The 25294-nt window shown below is 34.6% G+C and overlaps 1 protein-coding gene across 3 annotated transcripts in view; it reads left to right on the top strand.

Annotated features, from left to right (window-relative positions):
• LOC108732224 (origin recognition complex subunit 5) overlaps positions 1 to 25023 on the top strand; it is a 63556-nt gene extending 38533 nt beyond the window's left edge. The window contains exons 1-2 of one of the 3 annotated variants that reach the window (XM_018462912.1): positions 7168 to 7206; positions 23532 to 25023. In XM_018462912.1, the coding sequence (XP_018318414.1) occupies positions 23559 to 24920 (1362 nt within the window). In that variant the 5' untranslated portion in view covers positions 7168 to 7206; positions 23532 to 23558 and the 3' untranslated portion in view covers positions 24921 to 25023. Of the gene's footprint in view, positions 1 to 7167; positions 7207 to 22166; positions 22186 to 23531 lie in introns of those variants that run through there. The other 2 variants (XM_018462911.1, XM_018462909.1) reach the window with 2 other exon arrangements.
• The last annotated feature ends 271 nt before the right edge of the window (positions 25024 to 25294 follow it).

The following is a 25294-nucleotide window of genomic DNA, read 5'->3' as shown; positions in this document are numbered from 1 at the left end:
AAGTAATCGAAGCTGTAAATGGTTATTTTGAGGAGCTTGACGAATCAGTCTATAGAGATGGCATTAATAGACTGGAACACCGCTATGAGAAATGTATCAGCCTTGGAGGAGATTATGTTGAGAAATAAAAAAAAAAAATTTTTAAAAACCTTGTTTTTCTTGGTCAGGCCGGAAACTTATCAATCCAGCCTCGTATATACTACATGTGTGTAGGTAAGTAGGTATGACCTCGAATCTCGTTAACAAAGTGAGCCTAGACTAGAAACAGACAAATTTGCGCCTACGAATTTCGTCTTTCATAAAAACTCGACGTACTTAGATTTAAACACAAAAGTTCGGTAGAAAAAAACACATACGTTTTTATTTTTAAATGCGAAATGAACGAAGGTCAAATTATTACCGGGAGTCCATTGATGTTTTTATATCATTTGGACAAAAAGAAAACAAATGAATATTGTTGTATTAATAACAATAAAACAGTTGACGTACGCAAATATTTTTGCATACGGTTGTGTGAGGAATAGTTTGTTGTAAAAAGCAGGGAGTTCTGGTTAGTTTTTGAATATTGGTAATAGGTGATACTACAATAAATATCGTTTCCTCTAAACCCATGCAAGGTAAAACGGTGACCGGGATTATCCCAAAATCGTCCTTTTTATAAAAATTTAAAGAAACGAAGGACATTTATTTCTTGTTCAGTAATTTATCGAAACCACCAGACATCCTTAGAGAACATAGCGAGGTCGTAAAGTCCTTCGTTGTGGTTGTACTGGGGTCAGTCTCACCGAAGAAGGATAATCAATCCTAGACCACGGCTTTCAATCCCGAATACCAAGTACTATTTAGACTTTTTTACCAGTTTATTACTTTTACTAACCGTATAACAAACATCATCGATCATAAGCTCGTCCCACAACAAGGTGGATTCAGACATTGAAAATCGTGAACATATCAAATCCTTAATCTCACAGGATATAGCGGAGGAATCCGGAATAACGGAAGTAGTCAGACAAAAAATGCTCCTAACACTAGTTTTAATCAGGAGACACCAAAAAAATTAAGTTTTCTCTGGACTCCAGTTTATGAAAAAGAATCTCCGGATTTTTCAATTTTTATGAAAATCAAAATTTTATTGTTCCCTTATTGGCAATTTTCTGAATTTCACACACAATGTAGTTACTATACTATTTCTCTACCTAGAGTATAGAGTGAGCTAGTGAAACCTATTGTTTTGAATACTTGAGATTGTATTACTTAAAATATTTAAATAAATCAATCTTCTAGTTGATAATGTTTTAACCATCCAAAACGTGAGAATTTATGTATTTATTAAATGAAACAGATAAACAACAGAGTGTATGAAACCTACGCCAATAGAAAACCCCTATAGAGTGGCTTGTTTTGCTAAAGTACACGAATTCACAAAAAGATGCAGACGGGTAACCTATGAACGATAACCCTAACCTAGAAAAACAAAACTTTTGGGTGTTTCATTCTCATCACCCACTTATGCTGGTAGGGCAGAAGGCCCTCTTCAACCTCCTTTCAGGAATCGTAGGATTGGGTGGGTGGTGGTTCGGGTGAGAAAGATGAGACGGACGAAATGAACACAGAAGAGAATGAAAGATTATCTATGGAATATTACTGCCTCAGCATTTGCCTAAGTGGTCCAAGGAAACCACAGAAAAACTTGGACCAAGGCAGACGGACCCGGAATCGAACCGGCAATGGTCTAAACCTCTAGGCCATGCCGTTCGGTTCACAAAGGACCCCAGTAGATCCTTACGGAAAATGGCTTTCTGTCAAACTCTTTGAAATTTTAGTTTCTACTAGTTCTCGACGTGTATATCAAAAGCCTTAGTGTAAACTTATCTTTTTGAGATATGGTGAACGTTACAAGAACTACCAAAACCTAAAGTTTCAAAGAGTTGTATAGAGGGCCATTTTCCGTAAGGATTTAACGGGGTCGTACAGAAATGTTAACTTTAATTAAATTCTTAAAGGTGAGGCACGCAGATTGAAACAAAAGCGAGGCTAACAGGGGTGAAGTAGACAATAACTATAGCAGAAAAAGTTATTCGGAATATGAAAAATTGCGAGTGAGTTTAATGAGTGTTTGAGATCATCAAATTTCCTAGTCTTTTCATTGCTGTGGTCAAAAAGGTATTGTTATTGTTAAAAAAAATGACATGACCTTCAAATGACCTTTCGAAGCTGACAATTTTTGTCTAAAAATTTACCTGAAATAATGAGAAGCAATCAAGATATTTCTTGATTTTTGCAATTAATTTTATAGTCTACCTCATAATTTTTGAACAGTATCTTTTGGTTAGAAATTATACCGTAAAACTTGTCAAAATTTTGATGTTGAAATGTCATGCTTAAGTCGAAAAGATTATAGCCAAGCAGATAGTGACAGGGTCGAAGATTTTTCTTTTAGATATAATTTCTGTTTTTGGTAGGTACTACTAAACATGAAATTTTATAATTTTATTTCAAATTAATCAGTATTACACTTGATAAAAGTCGATCAGGTCGAGTCCAAATGAAGCGTATAGAAGTAATTTAATTTTGTTCCTTTGTTTTATTAGCGAATTAACAATTTGATTAATTAGTCACACAGATACTACAGTAATTGCAAATCGTCACAATGAATAAATTTCATAGTAACAAATTTTTTAATAACTCGAGAAAATATTTTTCTATCTGGAGTAATTTACATTATTTGTTTGAGTTTATCATCTTTTATAAAATGGTGAATATACTTTCGATCTGATTTAATATTCTTCCACTCAAGTGCTTGTCGAAACGTCAATAACCTACGTGACTTGTCTTCTTGCATTGTATTCCAACAACCTCACGTCAATATTGCAGGAGAACAATTCATATTATGTAAACGTAGTCAACGACAAGAAAACTGAAATCTCGAAAAATACAGCCAACTTTATGTTGAAAAATTTTTAAAATTATAAAAAGCTTTAATGGGGTATCCCGTTTTCTATAGAAATTACGAAAGTTATTCAGAGGAATGATTCAGGACTCGTTCCTGAAACATAAAGAAGCGTCCAAAGAATTTTATTAGAGTACCATTACATAGTTTTATTTTCATTTTATGTGTGATTGTTATTCGATATCCTAATATAAAAGGATGTAATTGGACATATAAATGGGCACTAAATTTTGGTACAACCCATAAATTTTATGTGGGTACGTACATCAGAAAGATAGTTATTTAGAATTGAAAGGAAAACATTGGCGTACAAACTTTTTAGAATTACTTTGTATTTTTGATGTACTAACATCAATTAAAATTTGGGAAAGTTTGAAAACGAACAATTTCCTTGACACTATAGTGTTTGTTTAATATGTTAGTAATAATAATAATTTTTAATTATTTTTGGAAGACGACTATTAAGATATGTCCCTTAAATAGTATCTGTTCCCCTTTGGCTTTGACGAAAACGGTCCTTACCATGCATATTTGAAGATAGAGGTCAGTGGGTCGCCGTAACATGCAAGGTCATTAAGAGAGTCCTCTAAGTCCCAGCTAAAGTACCCGCGAGACAACCCTAATTAGAGAGTCATTACTTTACGACACGCCGACTTAAAACTTGCAATTAATTATCGCGACCTTCGCGCAATTTATCACACAATGATACTTGAAACTGTCTGAGTAAACTTAAGAACAGCAACTGTGCACAGATTTTACAACGATACGTGCCTTCTCTCGTAATGATACAGGGACATTTTTGAAGTGTTCATTTCCAAAAGGACAACACTCAGATAAAATTAAAATTACCCCACGCGGGTGTACGGTGGTAGAAGTTTTCCCGTAACGGTTGTAGAACTGTGCGTGTGGAAAACGGACGTGCTACTTGCGATAGTTACCCCCACGAACGCGCGATTTTCCGCTGCAGACTGAGGTCGCTCGCTGACGCGTTTTGGGCACCCCACTGCAAGCGAGGGTGGCCGATGGATCAATAGCCCGTTGTGCGCATGCACCAATCCTCTGCTACCTCCAGCAGTTTGCATAGCGCCACATTTATCAATCACAGTTCCACGGTCTTCTGTAATTGGACAATTTCTGTTATTATCACTTGCCCTTGCGTGTCCCCAGGAGGCCTAACTAAAGATGGGTCGGAGTCCTGTCTAGTTCTCGAAATAAGTCCGAAGGACTTTCCACGATGAGAGNTCATACAATACTTGATTAATACTAACAACATTTTTAGATTAGGCAGAATTGACATGTGACAATTTAGAAGAGAATTACTAAATTTAAACAATTCTTTGATTTATCTCAACATCCTTCAATCAAAGGATTACAGAATAAAGATGGAGCTATACTAACGGGAAAGTTGATTCTACATATGCAGAACATTTATTAAAGGGAAAACACACTTTTAATGATAATTTTCAAATTTTAAAAGAATTCCCAAAAAGCCATAAATTAAACCTAGCTGACAGAAGATACCCTTGTCTTTTTTTTTCTTCAGTGCTGTCAAAATTGTATTAAATTTAAAGGACCGTAATTTACTTTTTGATGGAAACAATCACACTTTACCTACATATAATCATTCAAATCAAGTATATCAAAATATTAAAGAATGTTTCCGTCAGCTGTCATATGCAGACAAAAACATTACAAATGGACGAGAGAAAAGGTCTAACAAATGTATGCGTTACCGAATTGAGGACAATAGAATTCAACGAACGCGCGGAGAAGGACAAAAAATGCAAATTTACGCATTTTATTATATGAAAGGTTCAGATAAGATTGTTTGCCGTTAATTTCTGTGTAGTCCGGTGGGATTGCCCACCTACCGGCCTTAGTAACCGGTGGAAATGAAAAATCTAAAAGTTTAAAGTTTTGTAGCATAATTAACCACCATCAAGGACACTATTGGAATTCGGTTTGTGGCTATGTATCATATTCATCTTAACATATATTACATAGGTATATGTCGTCTTGAACTACTTTGCAAGTCTTTATAAGTTCTACAAGCTTTCAGCAGAAAAGTCTCCGAGAAAAAGTCCTTGTTTTAATGGAATAATATACAGGCTAGATCCATCCCAGTCTAAAGACTGTCGTCGGTTGGAGGTGCTTCCTGACGTTTCGCTAGACGAGTGGCGACCTTCTGCAGAGGTTCTTCAATCTCCGATGGTGGACGTGTGCTAACGAAACGTTAAAATGCAATTCCAACTGATGACGACCTTTAAACCCGAATCAATTCATCGACCGCAAAAGCCTTTAGCATTTTGTCATATGTTTCAAAATTTTACTAGCTTATTTTAGAAGTTTTAGCTAATTATTTTTGTTGGAACTAACTACGGTATGGAGCAAGCTTGATCTACACCCAGTGGTTTTTGTAAGCTTTATGTTTGTTTTCATGTTTTTGAAAATGCAGTTATAAGAAGTTAAGACTTTATGGATTTTATTAGAAATTTATACTATAACAGATTAATGGTTTCGGTTTTTGTAATAGAAAATATTTTTGTTGAAAATTCAAAATGGTTTGTAGGAGGTAATTTGGTTTATGAAATGGCTACAGAACGAAAAAGCTCAGCCGAGTCAAACGAGAGCTTCGAGAAATTCGATTTTTAACGACGAAAGTTTCGGTAGTTTAAAACTATTTCTCAACTTGGCGGATTTAGGGCATGGCCATTTACCACGTATATGTAGACCTACATATATATATACATTATGTTCCCAAAGCCAAAGTAGTTTATCACTAGATATCCCCACCAGAGATTTAAGCAGGCATTTAGTTAATACCTTTTTAGTAATAGATTTCTATAATGCCCTCCAGCGCATAAGCCTGTTAAATAGAATTGTCGGATTACCTGTTTATTATTTTAAATGCTATTATAGCACATTGTACATACACTATTTGACCAAAATAAATGTCAATAAAAAATTTGGGAACTTTATAAAGTATATATTATAGAGGAAGGGATGGGTGTCAGTAACCTAAGTAATTTCCCCTGTAATTCATGAAAAATTCAATAATAGCATAGAACCCAATTAATATAGTTTTTCAATACTAGATTATATACTCCGTGCGTTTTGGGTAATATTTCTTACCTTTCGTAATTATCTTCGTTTTTATTTATAGTTTAAAATTGAGTATTTTAGGGAATCTTTTCAAGTAGTTTTTACATTTTTTTTATACATCAGCGCAATCTTCCAACACTTTGTCTTTTACATATGTGATGTAGCATATTGTTAACAATAATATATATAAATATTAAAGTGTTGGTCCAGTGCGCTCATATATTGCGCGAACGTATACGTAAGTGGTACAGCAGTTTAATGATTTAGGGCTGTATGAGCTGTATGTTCATAAGGAAAGAAATGATATAATCCATGCTCAATTACAATCGCGACATTCATCTTCAAAAATATACACCTAATGCGTGGATTCAATATAATAACTGTTTTTCACCACCAGTTTATGGATGGTACTGCCAGTGTAAAGTACGTACACGAGTCTTGGGCTGTTGTGCTCATGTAGCTGCAGTTCTCTGATATTTAGGACACAACAAGTACTTGGAAGAAAAAAAATCTCAAATGGTCAATTACAGTGACTACATCTTCGACGCCGCTATGTCACAGTGGTCTGATAATAATAGCGAAAACTCAGATTAATCATTCTTACTATTTTTATAACTAATTAATGATAATATAATTTGCTTTGTTAACTTGCTTACCTTAAAAAACGATTATTCCTTGTCACATACATATTAAAGTATTTGACTTTATTTGGCTTTTATCTTAATTACAATTACCCTTAGTAAATATATACATGAATAAAAACCAAAAATTCTTCAGGGGAAAATATACCTATCTTATTGACACCCATCCTTTATTTTCCTATTGCATTCTTCGTATAAATTTGAGATTCAGGTGTTTCATAAAGTAAAGATGAAGTAACCACCCATGTGTTTCGAATGGTATTTTCATTCGCGTCTATGTAAACGGTCAAAGCGCTGAATTGACAAAAGAAATGGTGTCGTACAATATGAGCGGAGTGCCACACATATTTTTCAATGTGCATATATATACATTTTCTCTCATGCCAGGCGTCACTCTCGCGGCTTCACGAAGCGTCGCACTCTGCAACTTCCTCTCTTTCATTAACGACCTGCACCACCACTATCGTTGCGGTTTTCATCGGGCTCGAGTGGATCAACAGAACACCATTGCAGGTATGCAAATTCAGAATTGTATTGTTTGACACGTAGGAACCTACATGGGAACCCTGTGTGTAGCTGTGCCTATTTTCAAACAAAAATGTGCAAGATATTGTAATGTTCGTGGGTTTAACAAAATTACTTCTAAAACTGATAACGACAAAAACTATTTATTTACGCTAATGTTGATATATCACTTCTGCAATGGTTAATTTATTTCTATTTCTCGGCGATCGTCTTTTCCTTTAAATACTCTTGTTTACTTTCGGGAACCTTTTGGAAAACGTCCGGATAGTTTCTTTTTTCTTTGAAATATTTAACTGCTTTCCCAGAAAGCAGGTACATCACACACATTTACAAATACGGCGCACATGAAGAAAGGCGCCCGTGGCTAGTCGCCGAATCGATAAGCCGTTTACGCACACGTGTGCCCGATCGCACACAAACACATTTGTGATCGCTACACTATTTATTTTCGAAAGTGGAGGTCTACTTTGAGCAGTTGTTTAGGGGTACAGCGGGACGTGTTTTACGTAATATTCAAATATAAACTGTAAGAATTATTATTAAGTAGATCGCTGCATACTTCCGCGACTTGATATTACCTAAACTTGATGCTTATATGGAATATTTTCGGTTTGATTATTTATTTATTGAGACTTCATAAGGCGTGCTGATGAGATCGTGACAAGGAACCTAAACCGTTCTTATCTATATGTCTTGCATTATCAGTGACGTACCCCCGAATTTCAAGGATTATTTATCACACGCTGATTGTAGATATAGGTTTAATGATGTCGCCATTATTTATTAGATAAACTACAGCAAATTATGATAGTTTAGTATCTATGATTAAAGAAGACTTATTCCTGATAATAACTTTATAAATAACACTGCGATAGGAAAACACATATGTAATAGGAAAATGCATATATGGTGAGAATATGACTAGTAAGATAATTATCGATATGAGGAAAATTTTCAGTGATATTTCAAAAACAATGCACTAAATACTTCTTTAAAACTACTGATACTAAAATTTTAAAAAGGCTAAAGCTTTTGAAAGACTTGCTTAAACTTTATAGGAAAATTGTAACGTAGATTGTAGGTTTTTCCATTTTATGTTAGATAATATTGCACGTGGATCAGACTGTCACTTAGCCGACTAATTTTTACTAATCTGTTTCCGAACTCGGAGCACAATTTTATAGTAGCGAGTTTTCGGAAATTTTATTTGAGTCTTTGGCAGTCGTTCTTATGCTTTTGTGGCAGATAATTAGTTTATCTTTGTTTCTAAAATTCTCATTTCATTTATCACTCTTACAAATATTCAGACTGCTTTTATTTGTATGAAAATGTGGTTTATCCTAAGGGTTTTATTATTTCTTTTAAATAAAACCTCATTTTCTGTACAAATATCAACGTACGTATTTCAGTACAAATTCAACTGTATACTGCAGGAATCAAAGCATTCTCAGTCAGGTTGCGGCCTTTCCACGGCCGTGGTCATCCCGAGGGTAACACTTTTCCATTAAAGTACGTTAAAGCTCACCACGACTTGCTTTCTGCGTGTTTGATTGTTGTTGCCTGTTCTGAAACTTAAATTTAAAACGCGTTGCGACAAAGTGGACTTTCTAGGGAGAGCTTGGGCTTTCGTATTTTTTCACTTGCAACGTGCTCTAATTGAAATTTGAATCGTTTTGAGTAGTTTTCAGCTTTCCAGAATGACAATAAGTTGCAAGTACCTAACTTTTGTGTTAATTAAAGTAAACCATGTAACATTGTTGTTCTTTTTCAATATAGACATTTTCCAAGTTTATTTTTAAATCTAAGTAAGAGACAGCTTTAAAGTGGAATATTGAAAAGCTTTTTTTTGTTACTTCGCTTACATTTTCTTTATTGCACATCTAAAGTTCATTAATTCTGCTTTTTATATCTCTCAAACTCTGTCTAGACTCCGGAGTTCACCTTCATAGAGCCGAGTCTCATTTTCCTTTTTGCAAGCAATTAAATGTGCTACAATATATCAGAGCTTTTGCATTTTCTAGTTGAGTTCTTCGAATTAATTTGCACCACCCTATTCTCGTCTTCTTTCTCCATTTCGCCCGTTGCGTAGCGAAACCATAAACGTTTGAATTTAATTTCGAGACAGCACCTGGACCACACGGATCGCACTTTAACTTTCCAATTTTCACGAGCAATAACGCCAGCCTATCAAGGCAACGAATTGTTTACCTTCGACTTTTTCTTCACGCTGCGCCGTGCTTTTGTTTAAATTTTATGCTCGAATAAACTTTAGCTGTTGACGATCACTTTGCGATAAACTTTTTGATGGGTTTGAATATCGTAAATCAGAATGCACAAAACGATATTCGGTTTTATCGGAGAAACTATATCTGGTTATTGCACAATTACGCGAATTTTATCGAAGCGTTAAAATTTATAATAAGGTATTACAAAACGTAGCATGCTAAAGGTAATTCCATTGAAATGAAAAGTACAGGTAAAAGGTATAATCATGAATATACGTAATGTAAACAAAAACATTACGAAAAGTTTGGTTTTATTCGGTCATCAAGATAGTGCTCACAATGGAAAAAAAAACTTTTGGGTGTTTCATTCCCACCAGTCAGTAATGCTGGTGGGAGGGCAGTCCCTCCGGACTATGCCGGAAGGTAGGGCGGAAGGCCCTCTTCAGCGTGCTTTCAGGAATCGTGGGAATGGGTGGGTGGTGGTTCGGGTGAGAAAGATGAGACGGACGAAATGAACACAGAAGAGAATGAAAGATTATCTATGGAATATTACTGCCTCAGCATTTGCCTAAGTGGTCCAAGGAAACCACAGAAAAACTTGGACCAAGGCAGACGGACCCGGAATCGAACCGGCAATGGTCTAAACCTCTAGGCCATGCCGTTCGGTTCACAAAGGACCCCAGTAGATCCTTACGGAAAATGGCTTTCTGTCAAACTCTTTGAAATTTTAGTTTCTACTAGTTCTCGACGTGTATATCAAAAGCCTTAGTGTAAACTTATCTTTTTGAGATATGGTGAACGTTACAAGAACTACCAAAACCTAAAGTTTCAAAGAGTTGTATAGAGGGCCATTTTCCGTAAGGATTTAACGGGGTCGTACAGAAATGTTAACTTTAATTAAATTCTTAAAGGTGAGGCACGCAGATTGAAACAAAAGCGAGGCTAACAGGGGTGAAGTAGACAATAACTATAGCAGAAAAAGTTATTCGGAATATGAAAAATTGCGAGTGAGTTTAATGAGTGTTTGAGATCATCAAATTTCCTAGTCTTTTCATTGCTGTGGTCAAAAAGGTATTGTTATTGTTAAAAAAAATGACATGACCTTCAAATGACCTTTCGAAGCTGACAATTTTTGTCTAAAAATTTACCTGAAATAATGAGAAGCAATCAAGATATTTCTTGATTTTTGCAATTAATTTTATAGTCTACCTCATAATTTTTGAACAGTATCTTTTGGTTAGAAATTATACCGTAAAACTTGTCAAAATTTTGATGTTGAAATGTCATGAAGTCGAAAAGATTATAGCCAAGCAGATAGTGACAGGGTCGAAGATTTTTCTTTTAGATATAATTTCTGTTTTTGGTAGGTACTACTAAACATGAAATTTTATAATTTTATTTCAAATTAATCAGTATTACACTTGATAAAAGTCGATCAGGTCGAGTCCAAATGAAGCGTATAGAAGTAATTTAATTTTGTTCCTTTGTTTTATTAGCGAATTAACAATTTGATTAATTAGTTACACAGATACTACAGTAATTGCAAATCGTCACAATGAATAAATTTCATAGTAACAAATTTTTTAATAACTCGAGAAAATATTTTTCTATCTGGAGTAATTTACATTATTTGTTTGAGTTTATCATCTTTTATAAAATGGTGAATGTACTTTCGATCTGATTTAATATTCTTCCACTCAAGTGCTTGTCGAAACGTCAATAACCTACGTGACTTGTCTTCTTGCATTGTATTCCAACAACCTCACGTCAATATTGCAGGAGAACAATTCATATTATGTAAACGTAGTCAACGACAAGAAAACTGAAATCTCGAAAAATACAGCCAACTTTATGTTGAAAAATTTTTAAAATTATAAAAAGCTTTAATGGGGTATCCCGTTTCAAAATTTTGTCTAAAAATTGTTGAACGTATCTATAGAAATTACGAAAGTTACTATTCAGAGGAATGATTCAGGACTCGTTCCTGAAACATAAAGAAGCGTCCAAAGAATTTTATTAGAGTACCATTACATAGTTTTATTTTCATTTTATGTGTGATTGTTATTCGATATCCTAATATAAAAGGATGTAATTGGACATATAAATGGGCACTAAATTTTGGTACAACCCATAAATTTTATGTGGGTACGTACATCAGAAAGATAGTTATTTAGAATTGAAAGGAAAACATTGGCGTACAAACTTTTTAGAATTACTTTGTATTTTTGATGTACTAACATCAATTAAAATTTGGGAAAGTTTGAAAACGAACAATTTCCTTGACACTATAGTGTTTGTTTAATATGTTAGTAATAATAATAATTTTTAATTATTTTTGGAAGACGACTATTAAGATATGTCCCTTAAATAGTATCTGTTCCCCTTTGGCTTTGACGAAAACGGTCCTTACCATGCATATTTGAAGATAGAGGTCAGTGGGTCGCCGTAACATGCAAGGTCATTAAGAGAGTCCTCTAAGTCCCAGCTAAAGTACCCGCGAGACAACCCTAATTAGAGAGTCATTACTTTACGACACGCCGACTTAAAACTTGCAATTAATTATCGCGACCTTCGCGCAATTTATCACACAATGATACTTGAAACTGTCTGAGTAAACTTAAGAACAGCAACTGTGCACAGATTTTACAACGATACGTGCCTTCTCTCGTAATGATACAGGGACATTTTTGAAGTGTTCATTTCCAAAAGGACAACACTCAGATAAAATTAAAATTACCCCACGCGGGTGTACGGTGGTAGAAGTTTTCCCGTAACGGTTGTAGAACTGTGCGTGTGGAAAACGGACGTGCTACTTGCGATAGTTACCCCCACGAACGCGCGATTTTCCGCTGCAGACTGAGGTCGCTCGCTGACGCGTTTTGAGCACCCCACTGCAAGCGAGGGTGGCCGATGGATCAATAGCCCGTTGTGCGCATGCACCAATCCTCTGCTACCTCCAGCAGTTTGCATAGCGCCACATTTATCAATCACAGTTCCACGGTCTTCTGTAATTGGACAATTTCTGTTATTATCACTTGTCCCTTGCGTGTCCCCAGGAGGCCTAACTAAAGATGGGTCGGAGTCCTGTCTAGTTCTCGAAATAAGTCCGAAGGACTTTCCACGGTGAGAGGTAAATAGATTAATTCATCAACTCGCCAATTCATCTTAAACACCTTATCAACTACTACAACTAACGAAGTTTTAGCCAGCTTGATGTTGACTAATCGCCTCTTCAGTAGAAATAGTTAGACGGTTAGACCAATCGTTTTTCGGACAAATCCGTCTTGCTAGTTACGTTCTAAAAATTTCGAGAAGGAGCTACATTTATTAAAAAGCATTCATCATCATCATAAAGTCGTCAGTACTAAGACTGGTTGGACACGCACCGCCACTCCTTCCTATCCTGAGTTAATCTTCGCATTTCCCTAAAACTAGAACAACCCATATCCTTAACTATTTGCGAACAGTAGGTAATCTAATCTAGGTCTACCTCCATCCCTCCCAACTCCCGCTTCTGCCTCTAATATGTCTCTGAATAGATCTTCATGACTAAGAAGGTGTCCTACCAACCTATCTCGCCTATTTCTTATTGACTTCCATAGAGTCCTCTATTCTCCTACTTTTTCTAATACCTCTTCATTTCTAACCTTCTCTATCCACGGTATCCTCATCATACGCCTGTAACAGCACATTTCGAGTGCTTTTAATCTTTTCTTTTTATTTCAAGAATTAGGTTACTGAAAAGCAACAAATATTCAATTAGTTCGTGATGAGTAAAGCAATACCAAAACCAAAACTATTCCAGTCTTGGTATTGGTCTTGGATTTGCTCAAATACTTCTAATCTTAGTATTGGTCTTGTTGATATAGTTGCGGTCTTGGTCATACTCATTTAATTTGATACTTACTTTTTTTTAAATAATTCTTCTGAGCACAAATTTTTCTATTTACCGACGCAATAATTGTGTTAATATATGCGTGCTTGTCATATATGAAAACTTGAAAATTTAAAATTCAATGTAATGGTACCTACGTTTTCTGTTGTTCATGTCTTTAGACGGTCAAATACCACGTTCCCTGTTCTTCCAGGTTTCTAAAACCAACATTAACAGTTGTTTAGTCGCAGATAACAGAAAATTTGTAATTTTGTAGGCAGTATTATATTTCCTGCAAAGTTTTTTGTGTTATACGGTATTCCGATATTATGTAAATTCCGACATTGTGTAAGCCGAACTTGTTCTCGATTTTTTTAGATTCATCACGTTGCCCACTCGCATTATGTACCAAATCATGGGCTAAGCTATCACTGAATAGAATTCAATACTATTTGTACTACTTCACTTACAAAAACTTTGTACGTTTGAATACAGATTATGCTACCGCTGAAGTCAGCTCAATGTTGGACGTTGATGCGCTATATTTAGAGTAATGTTGGTACCAGAACACAACGATATAAGCAATGGCATTAGTGAAAAATCTATCGCGGATGATAGTAATTCATTTTATCATTAGTACAGAATTTTGTTCCTTGTGGTAAAGAAGTGCAGCGGTTTTCAATCAGTGCAGTGGGAAAGAGACACACAAGGGATTATGCAAAACTTAGCTTTTTAGTTTCACTTTATATTCAACTGCTCATATACGAATCTTCCGGAAGTTTCCATTTTTCTGGAAGGTTTTCGAATTTCTTTTGTTTCGCCAGCGTTTATATGTCATTTCGTACCTTTAGTAAAAGGGTTGCCAACTATTGAATGCAGATGTACAGCCCGGAACGTTTACACAGCGAACTGTACAAAAGCTGTCGGTAATCGATATATCGATTTAATTACATACATGTTTGGCCGTAACAGTATTTTCTATTTTACAAGTAGTTTAGGTTCAGTGTATTATTACCATTACTTTGTGAGATGATTCGCACAGGCTAAGTCGATAAGGTAATAAAGTCATCTTTTAATAGTTTTAATGTAGATTAAGGGCCTAGTATCATTTTATAAATCAAAATTTATACAAACAGGGTATCTTTTGGGGCGAGTAATCCCATCCAGGTCTTTCAGCTAATTTAGTAATTTTGTAATGTAACTTTCTATCCCAATTACGTATACATATAACTTAATTTGAAATAAAGGTTTTCCATGAACGGCCTTTGAGTTTATTTCGCTAGTGAATTCATTTTCCTAATCTAAAAGGGATAATGTAAGCGGTCGAACTTTTCCACAAATTTACCTATCAAATGTATGAAGTTTCTATAAAGAGGTAGATTCTATTCCTTTACCGTATACAAGGATTATGAAATGGATATTGTCCATTGAAGTTTTGTATTTAATGGTAACTATTGAAATTTCACTTCAAAAGCGATATCAATCAATTAATTCGTTAGTTAACTTACATACGTTGCAGTAGTATCAAGTTTTTTCTGTAAGATTTTTACAGAATGTGGATATAGACAATGCTTTCATATTGCTCTAACTTTAGTAACTATATGTACTTATTTTATTGTATATAAAACCATTCAACTGTTTTAAGAAATATTTTGTTGTTTCCTTTGTGATTTCTATTGAAAGATTAAATCTATGAAGTTTTATAAATTTAAACAACAATGCCACCTTTTAGGTAGAAACTGCTTCATTTAATACTGTTGAATATTACATAGTTGTTATAATATCGCTCTTGAAGGTAGCACAGTAGTGCAGTTGATATTCCGAAGAATAAACAAGCAAGGGAGAATGATAATAACATTGGAGTTGAAGAAATTATAAAACTTTGCCTGTTCACCACGAACTACGGAATATTTTCCTACTAAGACTGATTATGAATGCAAAGTAAACTTTCTCGGAGAAAGTAAACTTGAAACTCAGATCAGATATAACGAATGAAGAAAAAATTATTTGAAGTAAAGAATTAAAATGAATTAATTGTTAAATAATTTTACTATCATGGTATTGATTTGTGGAATATGTTAAACTCAAAAAGTATATTTTTATTACGTTCAGAGTTTTCTTCTGAAATGTAACACGTTTCTTACATCATCATAAAGTTCTTTATATTTTCTTCTTTCTCAAGTCCTCTTCTTTCATTTTCACCTGATGGTTAATCTATGGCTTACGAAGTTACCCGGAAAAGTTTGCTTGAAAAAAATAATCTTTATGGCAGCATTAGAAAAGAAATAAGAATCACGTAAACAATATTGGTATACTGTCAGTTTTATGTATTTACTTAGTAAAAATTAAGTAAGGGATTGGTCAAGTTATCTTAATTTTCTATTTAGGTGTGGTTTTGGTCATATGTCATCTCATTTCTAATTCTAACACTTTAATCTAGATTATAAAATCTCAACTCATCCCTGTTAAGGCATACTTTTAAATTAATCTAATTTAATGTTATGTTGTTTGTATTAGATAAAATTTTCTTGTTGATTTCCTAGATAAACGAAAACATTTTCTTGGTATACTTTATTATGCATACCGCAAAATTATCTCAGTACCTACTCGCTGCTAATTTACTTCAGAAAGTTGTTGAGCTATTATGTTTCATCTAATATTTTCAACTCTAATGAAAATTCCCGTTGTTGAGGGTGTACAACCCTCTAAATAAACTCGTGAAAATGGGCCTTCATGCGTTAAACTACCGTTTCGCATCCACTTCAAAGTTTGCCAGGGATTTGAAATATTTATTCGAGTTAAGTTTACAGTCAAAACAAATCAAATTAAACCGCATAGCAAACGTTGTTCGCAGGTAATGTACCAATACGTATACGTAATGTACTCTCCCGAGTTAAACTTTGCTGTTTTGATTTAATGCAAATTTATATGGGAAACAAAAATTGTAATTAAAGTTAAATTCCGAGTTGATTCTTTAGAAACTAGTTACGATATATAACTTTTCATATAGGTAAGCAAGTTATGTCCGTGTCGAAAGTTTCTTAATCCATTTTCGAACTCCGAATCGTTTCAGAACGATTTCCAATTTCTAATTTCCCTCATAAACTTTAAGAAGAAATTTTACGATTATGGTACGCAGTTCTATTAATTTTAGTTCATACACAGTTTTTGGGCCTGTACATATTTCAAGTACAAAAGAATAGGTCAAAGTGGCTGAAATTAAATAAACACTGGATAGAATACCCTATATTAAGCTTTCAAGTTGTAAATGCAAATTTTATTCACTATTCTCGCAGAAACTCAAAAGAAATACATTAACTATTATACACTAGGGAGAACTACCCTTTTAGTAATGTAATTCTTAGATTTATTTTTAGGTCTAGTTTCTTATGAATGATGAGATACGTGGATTTACATATTTCCATCAAACTTTTTTATTAGACTTGAAAAGTTTTGTTTAATTCATATATATGATTAAACAGTACTAAAAACAAGTTAAAAAATTAAAAACTGATTGTATCAAACAATTTAATGAGACAAAGATGCTTAGATTTCAACCGACAGTTATTATTTAAAGGTTAAAATTTATTACTTCCCTGTAGTTGAAGATAATTACAACCCGTAAACCTCTTGTAACGAGGACTAACGAAATTAATTAGACAGGATGATTTGTTCCAAAGGATAGGACAAGCAGCAGTTCCTGCCTGTGTCCTATGTCATTCATTAAACCTCATGCTGCATTCAAAAATACTTGGTAGGTACTAGTACAAATTAAAATTAGTGATAATGAAGCTTTGAAAAATAAGAAATCGGTATTAGGTTGTCTAAATTCGACTGAAAGTTCAATTATAAACTTTGAGAATTCCTTCATTAGCAGTTTTCAAAATTTGTGTGATTGCGAAGGGTTTATTGAGCAATTTCGTGAATCAAATCATTCGGGCTGCTACTTATCTAAGGTAGTTTCAATTTAATTGTGGTAATGGTGCCGTTGTTCACTTTCATAGTCTAGTACCAATTTTTTTTTTATTATAAATGCTACTGATTAATTCCTTTTAACTAAAAATAAACAATTAAGGTAAAAAACTAATTGCTGTATTGCTATTATTTGTTAATTAATTAGAAATGTTTAGTCATGAAGGGGGAAGCCAATAAAATTGTAATTAGGAGCTTCTGTAATTGTTATTCTGCAATCTTGAAAATGAATAAAACATTTTCAAGACATTTCTGAAGCGAAGATAAAGAGGGATCAAAGATGATTGATGCTAGACATGAATAGATGTTACACTAACGTGTTGAATTAAGCCTGACAAAGATTTATGAAATAAAATATAAATGCAAAATGAATGTGTTCTATGACTTTAGAAGTTTGCCCAGTTATTACAAAACAAATAGTTAGTCTGTTTGTTTTACACATATATCTAAACTTTGTCTTTACCATGCACAATTTATTTTAAAAATGACGGATTTAAGTTATTTCTGAATAAATTTTATTAATGCATCAGTCTTTGTTGATAACAAAATTTAACAAGTGCACAACATTGTCACAATTCAGTACAACAGACCCGTGGTCGAAACGATTTTAATAATGTTTTTCGCGAGCATAAAAGTACTTTTTTTTTGTTGAAAGCAATATGTACTAACTGTAACGAAAATTTCGATTATTAAAAAAGTTACAATAAAACAAGGAAACGTTGCAAAATTGATGAATTACAACTTTATTATTAATTTGTCCGTATCTTGCTGCTTCATAATTTATTGAAGTAATGGACACTAGCAACCAATTCGTTCAAAAGGTAACACCTAAGGGCAGCGTAGAGTGCACCTCGTGATGGCGCCACAACATAGAGGGCGTAAAAAGTATGCACAAAAAGTACCCCAGTTAACGAGCTGTCAATGATTGAGAACAGTTGCCGTTTGGCTGCCGCGCTATCTTATCGCCCTTTGTTGTCAAAAGCGTAAAGTGACGAAACACTCATACCTACTCGGAACCTTCGCAACAGTTGATACACAGACAGGTCAATTGTACGTGTGACGATTAATAGAAGCCTGGACTCCGTAGTTACTATTCGATTGGCAAAATTATTGCTATTACTACAAACTACAAAAAGAAGGTATGTGTGAAAATATCAAACAAAAAACAATGTATTAGCACGCAGGAATAGCGGATCTAGTAATCTCATGTACTGGCGACATCACGGGAATACGGGTCATCATTGCTATAGCAGTTGGGGCTTTTTCGGGAAAGTTATTTCCCTCATGGTTATGTACATCACTGAGTGGTGCAAAATGGCTCATTCTATTTCTTTTTTATGTACCTTCTTCCTTAATTTTCCCGAAGTACTAATCAGACATAGTGTATAAAATGACTATCTTCCCTAGAAACGTTGTCTTTTTGGATGATAATAACCATAACAATAATGAATCTGTTACGAATGATATAAGTAGATCATTGTAACATAAAAACGTGACGCAAGTGCCATAAACGATGCATTACGGGTTACTTTATTTAAGCGCGGTAACAAAACGCCGACATTTTACCTGTCCGTGAATATGAATAATAGTATGAAGTTGAAGTACTTGTCGAAAGCAATCCATTAATCGATTCATTTAATCTATCAATATCAATAATCCTTAATTGAACCGCTTCAGTTCCCCTTGTGATCTGAAATTCTCGTTACAGCTATCTTATGCAGGTAAGTTTGAATTTACCGTTTATCTAGTTTCGAGTAGAAAGCAGCACTTAAGTCGTTAAGTATTCATATTTCAATCTGGGTTGTACGCAGTAAAAATGGAATCCTTCTTCCCAAAGTGGTTCGTAAATAGGATAGCTTTGGTTGTTACAGCTTACATTAACGGCCTTTCACAAGCCCGCTTTGCGGTTTTGAGCATAATCTCTTGGTGTTTTCGTCGTTTTTAACACATAAAACGTTGGATCGCGATTGTTTGAAAATATTTTAGGAATACTACTAACTTAAAAGATTTTAAAGATACAACAGCCGTGATCAATCAAAATTAAAGAATAAATAAATTAAACACTTGGTAATTTTTTTCAGTGGTTTATTGAGATGTAACTTGACAATGGTTTGGACAGTAACCGGGCATTATAAAGAGTGTGAACGCTAAACGTATTATAATTCTATTATAAGATTTCTGTTTTTTGTTTTTCATACTGACCCGAACAGTGATAGGCTAGGTACAAGGACAAACGAAATACTAAAGGAGGCAGGAAAAATGAATGATCTGCTGTTTTGTCCATCTTTCAATCTCTCAAGTATTTCGGTTTATCGATTGGGTGTATTTACTTCTATTCCTTTTGCGTATCTCGATGAATTTAGTTTTCCTCTAGTTTCTTCCTTTTTTTCTTCAATTAATAGTCTGAATTTTTTCCAATGTAGACGTTTTCTATGTTACCTTCCCCTTTTGTTGCACTTCTCTTTGTTTCTTTTAGCTTTTGCTTCATTCTTTGCACTCTTTGTCCCACCATTTTTGTTTTTTAGGTCATTTTTTGGCTTTATTTTCTTCATTGTCATACCATTTTTTATTTTTGTTCTCAGCTCTTTCCAGATCCTTGCTGGTCCTGCTTTATTCAACCAATTTATAAAGTCCTCTATGCTCTCCTCATTCTATATTATTATTTCTCTTTCTTTCTCCTGTTCCTTTACTTCCTTTGTATCGACATTCAGCTCAATTTGTATCATTACGTGATCCGATGCTATCCCTTGTTTGACTTCCATTCTTTTGATTTTCTCTTCTCCGATTCTGTTTGTCATCACATAATCAATCACCGATTTTTCCGCTGCTCATGCGTTTTGATTTCCTGTGAAACATATAAATTGTAATTTTTACCTCTTTATGCATCCTACATCAGGATTCCGACGGCAGTACGAAGTATTTCTTTATGTGGTGTGCACTTGTAATTCCTCTTCGAAGTTGTTGCCCTGATATGAAATAAATTTCATCTTCCTTTTCATTTGGTGGCGCAAAACGTAAAGCGCTTTCGATAATTGGTACTCTTGTAAGTTTGCTACGAGAAAGATATAAAAGAAACTTTAACCGAAGTAGTTTGTATCCTGTTGGAGGAAAGTGATTTTAAAGTTAAACAGACTTGCTACGATGTCGCACCGCTTTTCCTTCGCTCTGCTGGCGTAAAACGCGGGATTCTCCACTTTCCCAATAATTGCAAAGTAACGACCAGGAAATCTCGGAGTTTCAGCACGACGATGTAATCATTTTGGTCACAATTGAATTTTTCGCTTCTTGAAGGCACAGAGAACACTAGCGTCTAATCGCTCAAGCACTTAATATTAAAATCTTCTTTTGGTTGCTCTAAAATAAAACCTTTAAATATTGAGTGTTATGAAACATTCAGGATCAAGTGGAGGCTCATGGCACATATGCTGTTATACTTCGTTTACATTCTGTAGCAATGTAACCTTCAGTTTGACTGGCGCAAAGTAGAAAAGAACAGCACTAGGCCAGAAAAGAAAGCAGACAACTCTGGGCCAAACTGTTAACCGATGAGGAGCGTATAATCCGTACAGTACTGCACGGAAAAATTGACCATTGCATACACTACAATTGCATTGCTTAAATGTGCTGTTATTGGTACCATTTACTACTGAAAATATCAACGAGATGTTTATTTATATTTGAAGACATATTAAAGGCTTTAACGTTTGTTTTCGACTCACACCACTATTAATGATTGAGCAAAAGTTTTTTCATACAGTACGAAAAAGTAATGTTTAATGAACAAGAGCCTTTTTCTCTCTACCTACGATTTTGCCAGCGTGCATCCAAGACATTGGAAGGGGCACATCGCTAGAGAAAGTAAACGAAGTATATATCCTATATGGGGTCCTTTTTACAGAATTAATTATCAGTAGAAACAAGATTCTAGTTATAACTGTTATTTTTATAGTTGAAAAGTTACAGTATCCAAAGCAAACATACTCAAAGTGTCTGAGATCAAGTCATTCAGTTGCGTTATATAAAAATCATCTCAAATCCATAATTATTTGATGTTATTAGAACTCTATGAATTCCAAGTAAATAGTGTGTATCATTCTATCGTTCGAGAACAACCATCCTTCAAGATAATCTACAAGATCCTAAGAGAATCTTCTCATATTTAAAAGTCTTACGTTAGTCAATTTAATTATCGAATATAAGAAAACTGTTTGTGTAATGTCGTTTTGTAAAATATTTAGTAATCTGTATTCCCTGCATCTAAAATCGTGTATAATTGTGGTGTCATAAATACATCATATTTACCGTTTTCTTTGATTATTTTGATTTATTTCAAGTAGTTTCACATTTTCTGGCCACTAAACTTTTACAGGATGCTATTGCAATGCAAATGAGTTGTCAGTCGCATATTTTTCAGCAATAAATTTAAATAAAATCACACTTTTATGCAGCGACAAATAGGGGTGGGTGCTCTTGATTATAAGCAGTGTTTCTGATGGCACCTACCATAGGCAAAAGTTAGCGGTCTCATTTGAATTTTGTTACTGAATTGTCGAGGTGAATGACAATCGCAATTCATATCATGGTACATCAACCTTTCATAATAAGCATCTATTTATTTGCGGCATATTTTTAGTTAAGTAGTTATTTAGTCAGTATTTAATTGGAAGGGTTGGTTTTTATTTAAAAGCATGCTTTCTTAAGTGGCTAAAGGGTTGGTTAGTGATTAAATGTTCTATTCGGAATTATCCTGTGAATTATGAAGAGAAGTATGTTAAATACCCTGTTAAGAAGTTTATTCGTTCTTTCTTGCATACAGTTTTGCACGAATGCATACGTAAGTTTCTACAGGTCTGACGAAGGAAGCTGGCGAGCGGCGAGCATTTATGACCTATTTGGGTAAGTCACTTGGAACCGATACACAAATAAGCTTTCAGTAGGCGTAAATTATAGTATTAATACAGATGGGACAGCAGCGTACTAGAAAATAATGTAAAAACATGACTTAACAGAAAAAATAAACCTACTGCTTTTGTTTTAAAGTTAGTTTTCACATTCACTGTCATCATGGGAATCTCTATCACTGTCACCAACATCAACAATTAGTTCTTCTGTTTGTCTGTCTATTACTTGCTCACTGATCCCTGTTTTTAAATATTTAATCTAGGGGAGACCGGGGATGGTTGGCTGTAGGGGTAGGTAGACTAACTACCGAAAAGTCGTCGACAGTGTATGAACTATGTCATCTGATCATAACCAAGCATTACATTTCGCGTCCCGCTCAGTTGTCTGATGCGCCACATCGCGGTCGTGCGTTGTTTTCGAACAGTGACATGTTTTTCATATTTCAATCACATAAGTAATATTTTGATATATTGTATTTTTTGATCTGATGCCTACGTTTTATGTAAATCATTTTTCTATTAGTCCTAGCGTTTAATGAGGGCACATTTATCATATTTCATATCTTATTTTTCAAGTCAACGGCAGTGTTTAGGCTAGCCATGCGATCAAAATTAAAAATGGCGTCTGAGGTTGGTAGACCAGTTTTTTTCAGGGCTGGTTGAATAATTATTCAACCAACCCTAATGAAATTTGTAGTTGAACTTTTAAATCGTTACGTGGCCAAATTAAAAGAAAAATTAGAACAGAATCCGAAATTGACGAGAGCAGAATTAACTCTGGACACAGTGGAATATATAAACAATTGACAAATTTTTACTAATCTAGAAGAGGAAACTTTAGCCAGTTTATTTTTTAACAAAAGGTTCAATTATATTAAAAAAATGTTTAATTATTTGCTCCTTCTCATGATTTGACTCTTACTGGTACATGAGTCAACTTACCCCGGGCATATGGTCTACCTACCCCGGGCCAGGGGTAGATTGACTAAGATTTAATATTTTGTAAAATGCATTAAATCATCACTATTATACTAAACTAAGAACTAAATATTACATATTTTTATTAGGTTAATAGATTTTCTATCAATTGTCTTATCTATATACATTAAGACACAAAAAATATGAACTATTCAGTAAAAAAACTAGTCAACCATCCCCGGTCTCCCCTACGCACCTGATAGGAATACTGAAGAAAGAGGGCTGCAATCGTTATACCTAAAACTGCCTACTTTTGCCACCGCGCATCCACGCCATTTTAAAATTTCCGCCAGCTTCCAGCGTCAGGCCTGTACCATTCTATACAAATTACTTCTCGAGTTAACAGCTGGTATTTCTTTTCAGGTGACTGTAGTAGAAGACGATTCACGGATGGATTCCATTCTTTCTGAGCTTAATGCGACGTTCCCTGCGCGGAAGCAACAAATTGCTCAGCTTTATAATCTTTTCGGGCAAAAAAACGATTTACTCGTAGATGCCGTCTACATCTTCGGATGTACAAGTACTGGGAAAACATCGCTCGTACGTGGCTTACTTGAAAAGGTGCACGTAAAACATTGCATTGTTAATTTGGTCGAGTGTTATTCGACGAAAGTGTTCCTCGAAAAGATTTTGAACATTTTGGCCGGACACAGTATCGACCCGTCGAACCCATGTCCGTACGCGAAATGCGAAAACGCGATGGACTTTATAGAACATTTAAAAAAGTTCTCGTGTTCTACGGGCTTGGATTCTGTAGTTTTCGTGTTAGATAAAGCTGAAAATCTTCGATCGATGGATCACAACTTATTACCGATTTTTATGTCATTGCGGAAGTTAACCGGGATCGAAATATCTACGATTCTCATTTCCGAATTGCCGTTTGAAAAGTTTTACGGTTACGCTCACTACGACCCGATCAAAGTATTTTTTCCTCAGTATACCAAAGACGAACTGATGGAAATACTAGCGAGAGACTATCCTTATTTCAAAGAAGTGTTAGCAAAGGATTTTCCGTCTGTAGACTTTTTAAGTGTTGACTTTTTCCGAGCGTACCTCAATGTGTTCTTATCGGTGTTCTATAGAACGTGTAGGGATCTGTCTGAACTTCGTCACAATGCCAGACTGAACTTTGTGCCTTATTGCGATCCCATTTTTCAAAAGAATTGCAATCCTAACGACTCGATGGCTTTGTGGCGGTTCATAGCTCCAACTTTAAAGTCGTGTTTAGAGGTTTTATATTTACGGATTGCGAATACCACCGACACGATCCGCGACGATAAACAGCCGTTAAATTTAATGTCGTCGAAGGAGAACTTGGCTCAGACGTTGGAATTACCGTTCTACGCCAAATATCTACTTATCGCAGCCTATTTGGCCAGTTATAACTCACCGAAAGATGACAAGAGACTTTTCGTGAAATACCACGGAAAGAAGAGGAAGTCGAAAAGGGATATGAGTCAGAAAAATAAGGTTTCCGAACAATTGAACACGCAACTCGGACCGAAAGCTTTTAATCTAGACAGGCTTATCGCCATCTTTTATTCGATATTGGATGAGAAAGTTGGCCTAACTCATAACCTTTTAGTTCAAGTTACGACTCTTGTCGAATTACAGCTGTTGCTGCTCGTTTCGGAAAATGCTGGAATTGATGTTTACAAATACAAGTGTAACGTGGGATACGATTTTATCGAGAACGTTTCCAGAATGGTTGGCTTCAATATCAGAAAATACTTGATTACGGACTTCAATTAAACAACAAAGATTCTTGTTTGGTTATTTAAAAATTTAATGAACATTAATATACATATGTTACTCTAAGAAGAACATTACTTTGTGTATCCAATATTTCAATCTTAATAAATAAAATATCGATCGAAAATTGTCAGAAATATTGAATAAGTGAAAAGGCGAAACTTCATTTTAAAAGGTAAGTGCAGAAAAGTTACTAATAATGAAAGCCGTTGTACGTTATGTACATTTATTCGGAACTTAAGATTTGCCTCGGTCTTACCCTGATGGAGATACGGAATCTGTTCTTGGGTGATCCACTACCTTTTTTTAGCTTTAATGGCATTTAAATGCATTTTTATTTTCTACACATCTATGACGTTCACGTATTAACTAAT

The sequence above is a fragment of the Agrilus planipennis genome, unplaced genomic scaffold (genome assembly GCF_000699045.2).
Source record: "Agrilus planipennis isolate EAB-ADULT unplaced genomic scaffold, Apla_2.0 scaffold38, whole genome shotgun sequence".
Classification (NCBI taxonomy): domain Eukaryota; kingdom Metazoa; phylum Arthropoda; class Insecta; order Coleoptera; family Buprestidae; genus Agrilus; species Agrilus planipennis.
Note: the sequence above shows the minus strand (reverse complement) of the source record. Positions and strands in the feature narration are given on the sequence as shown.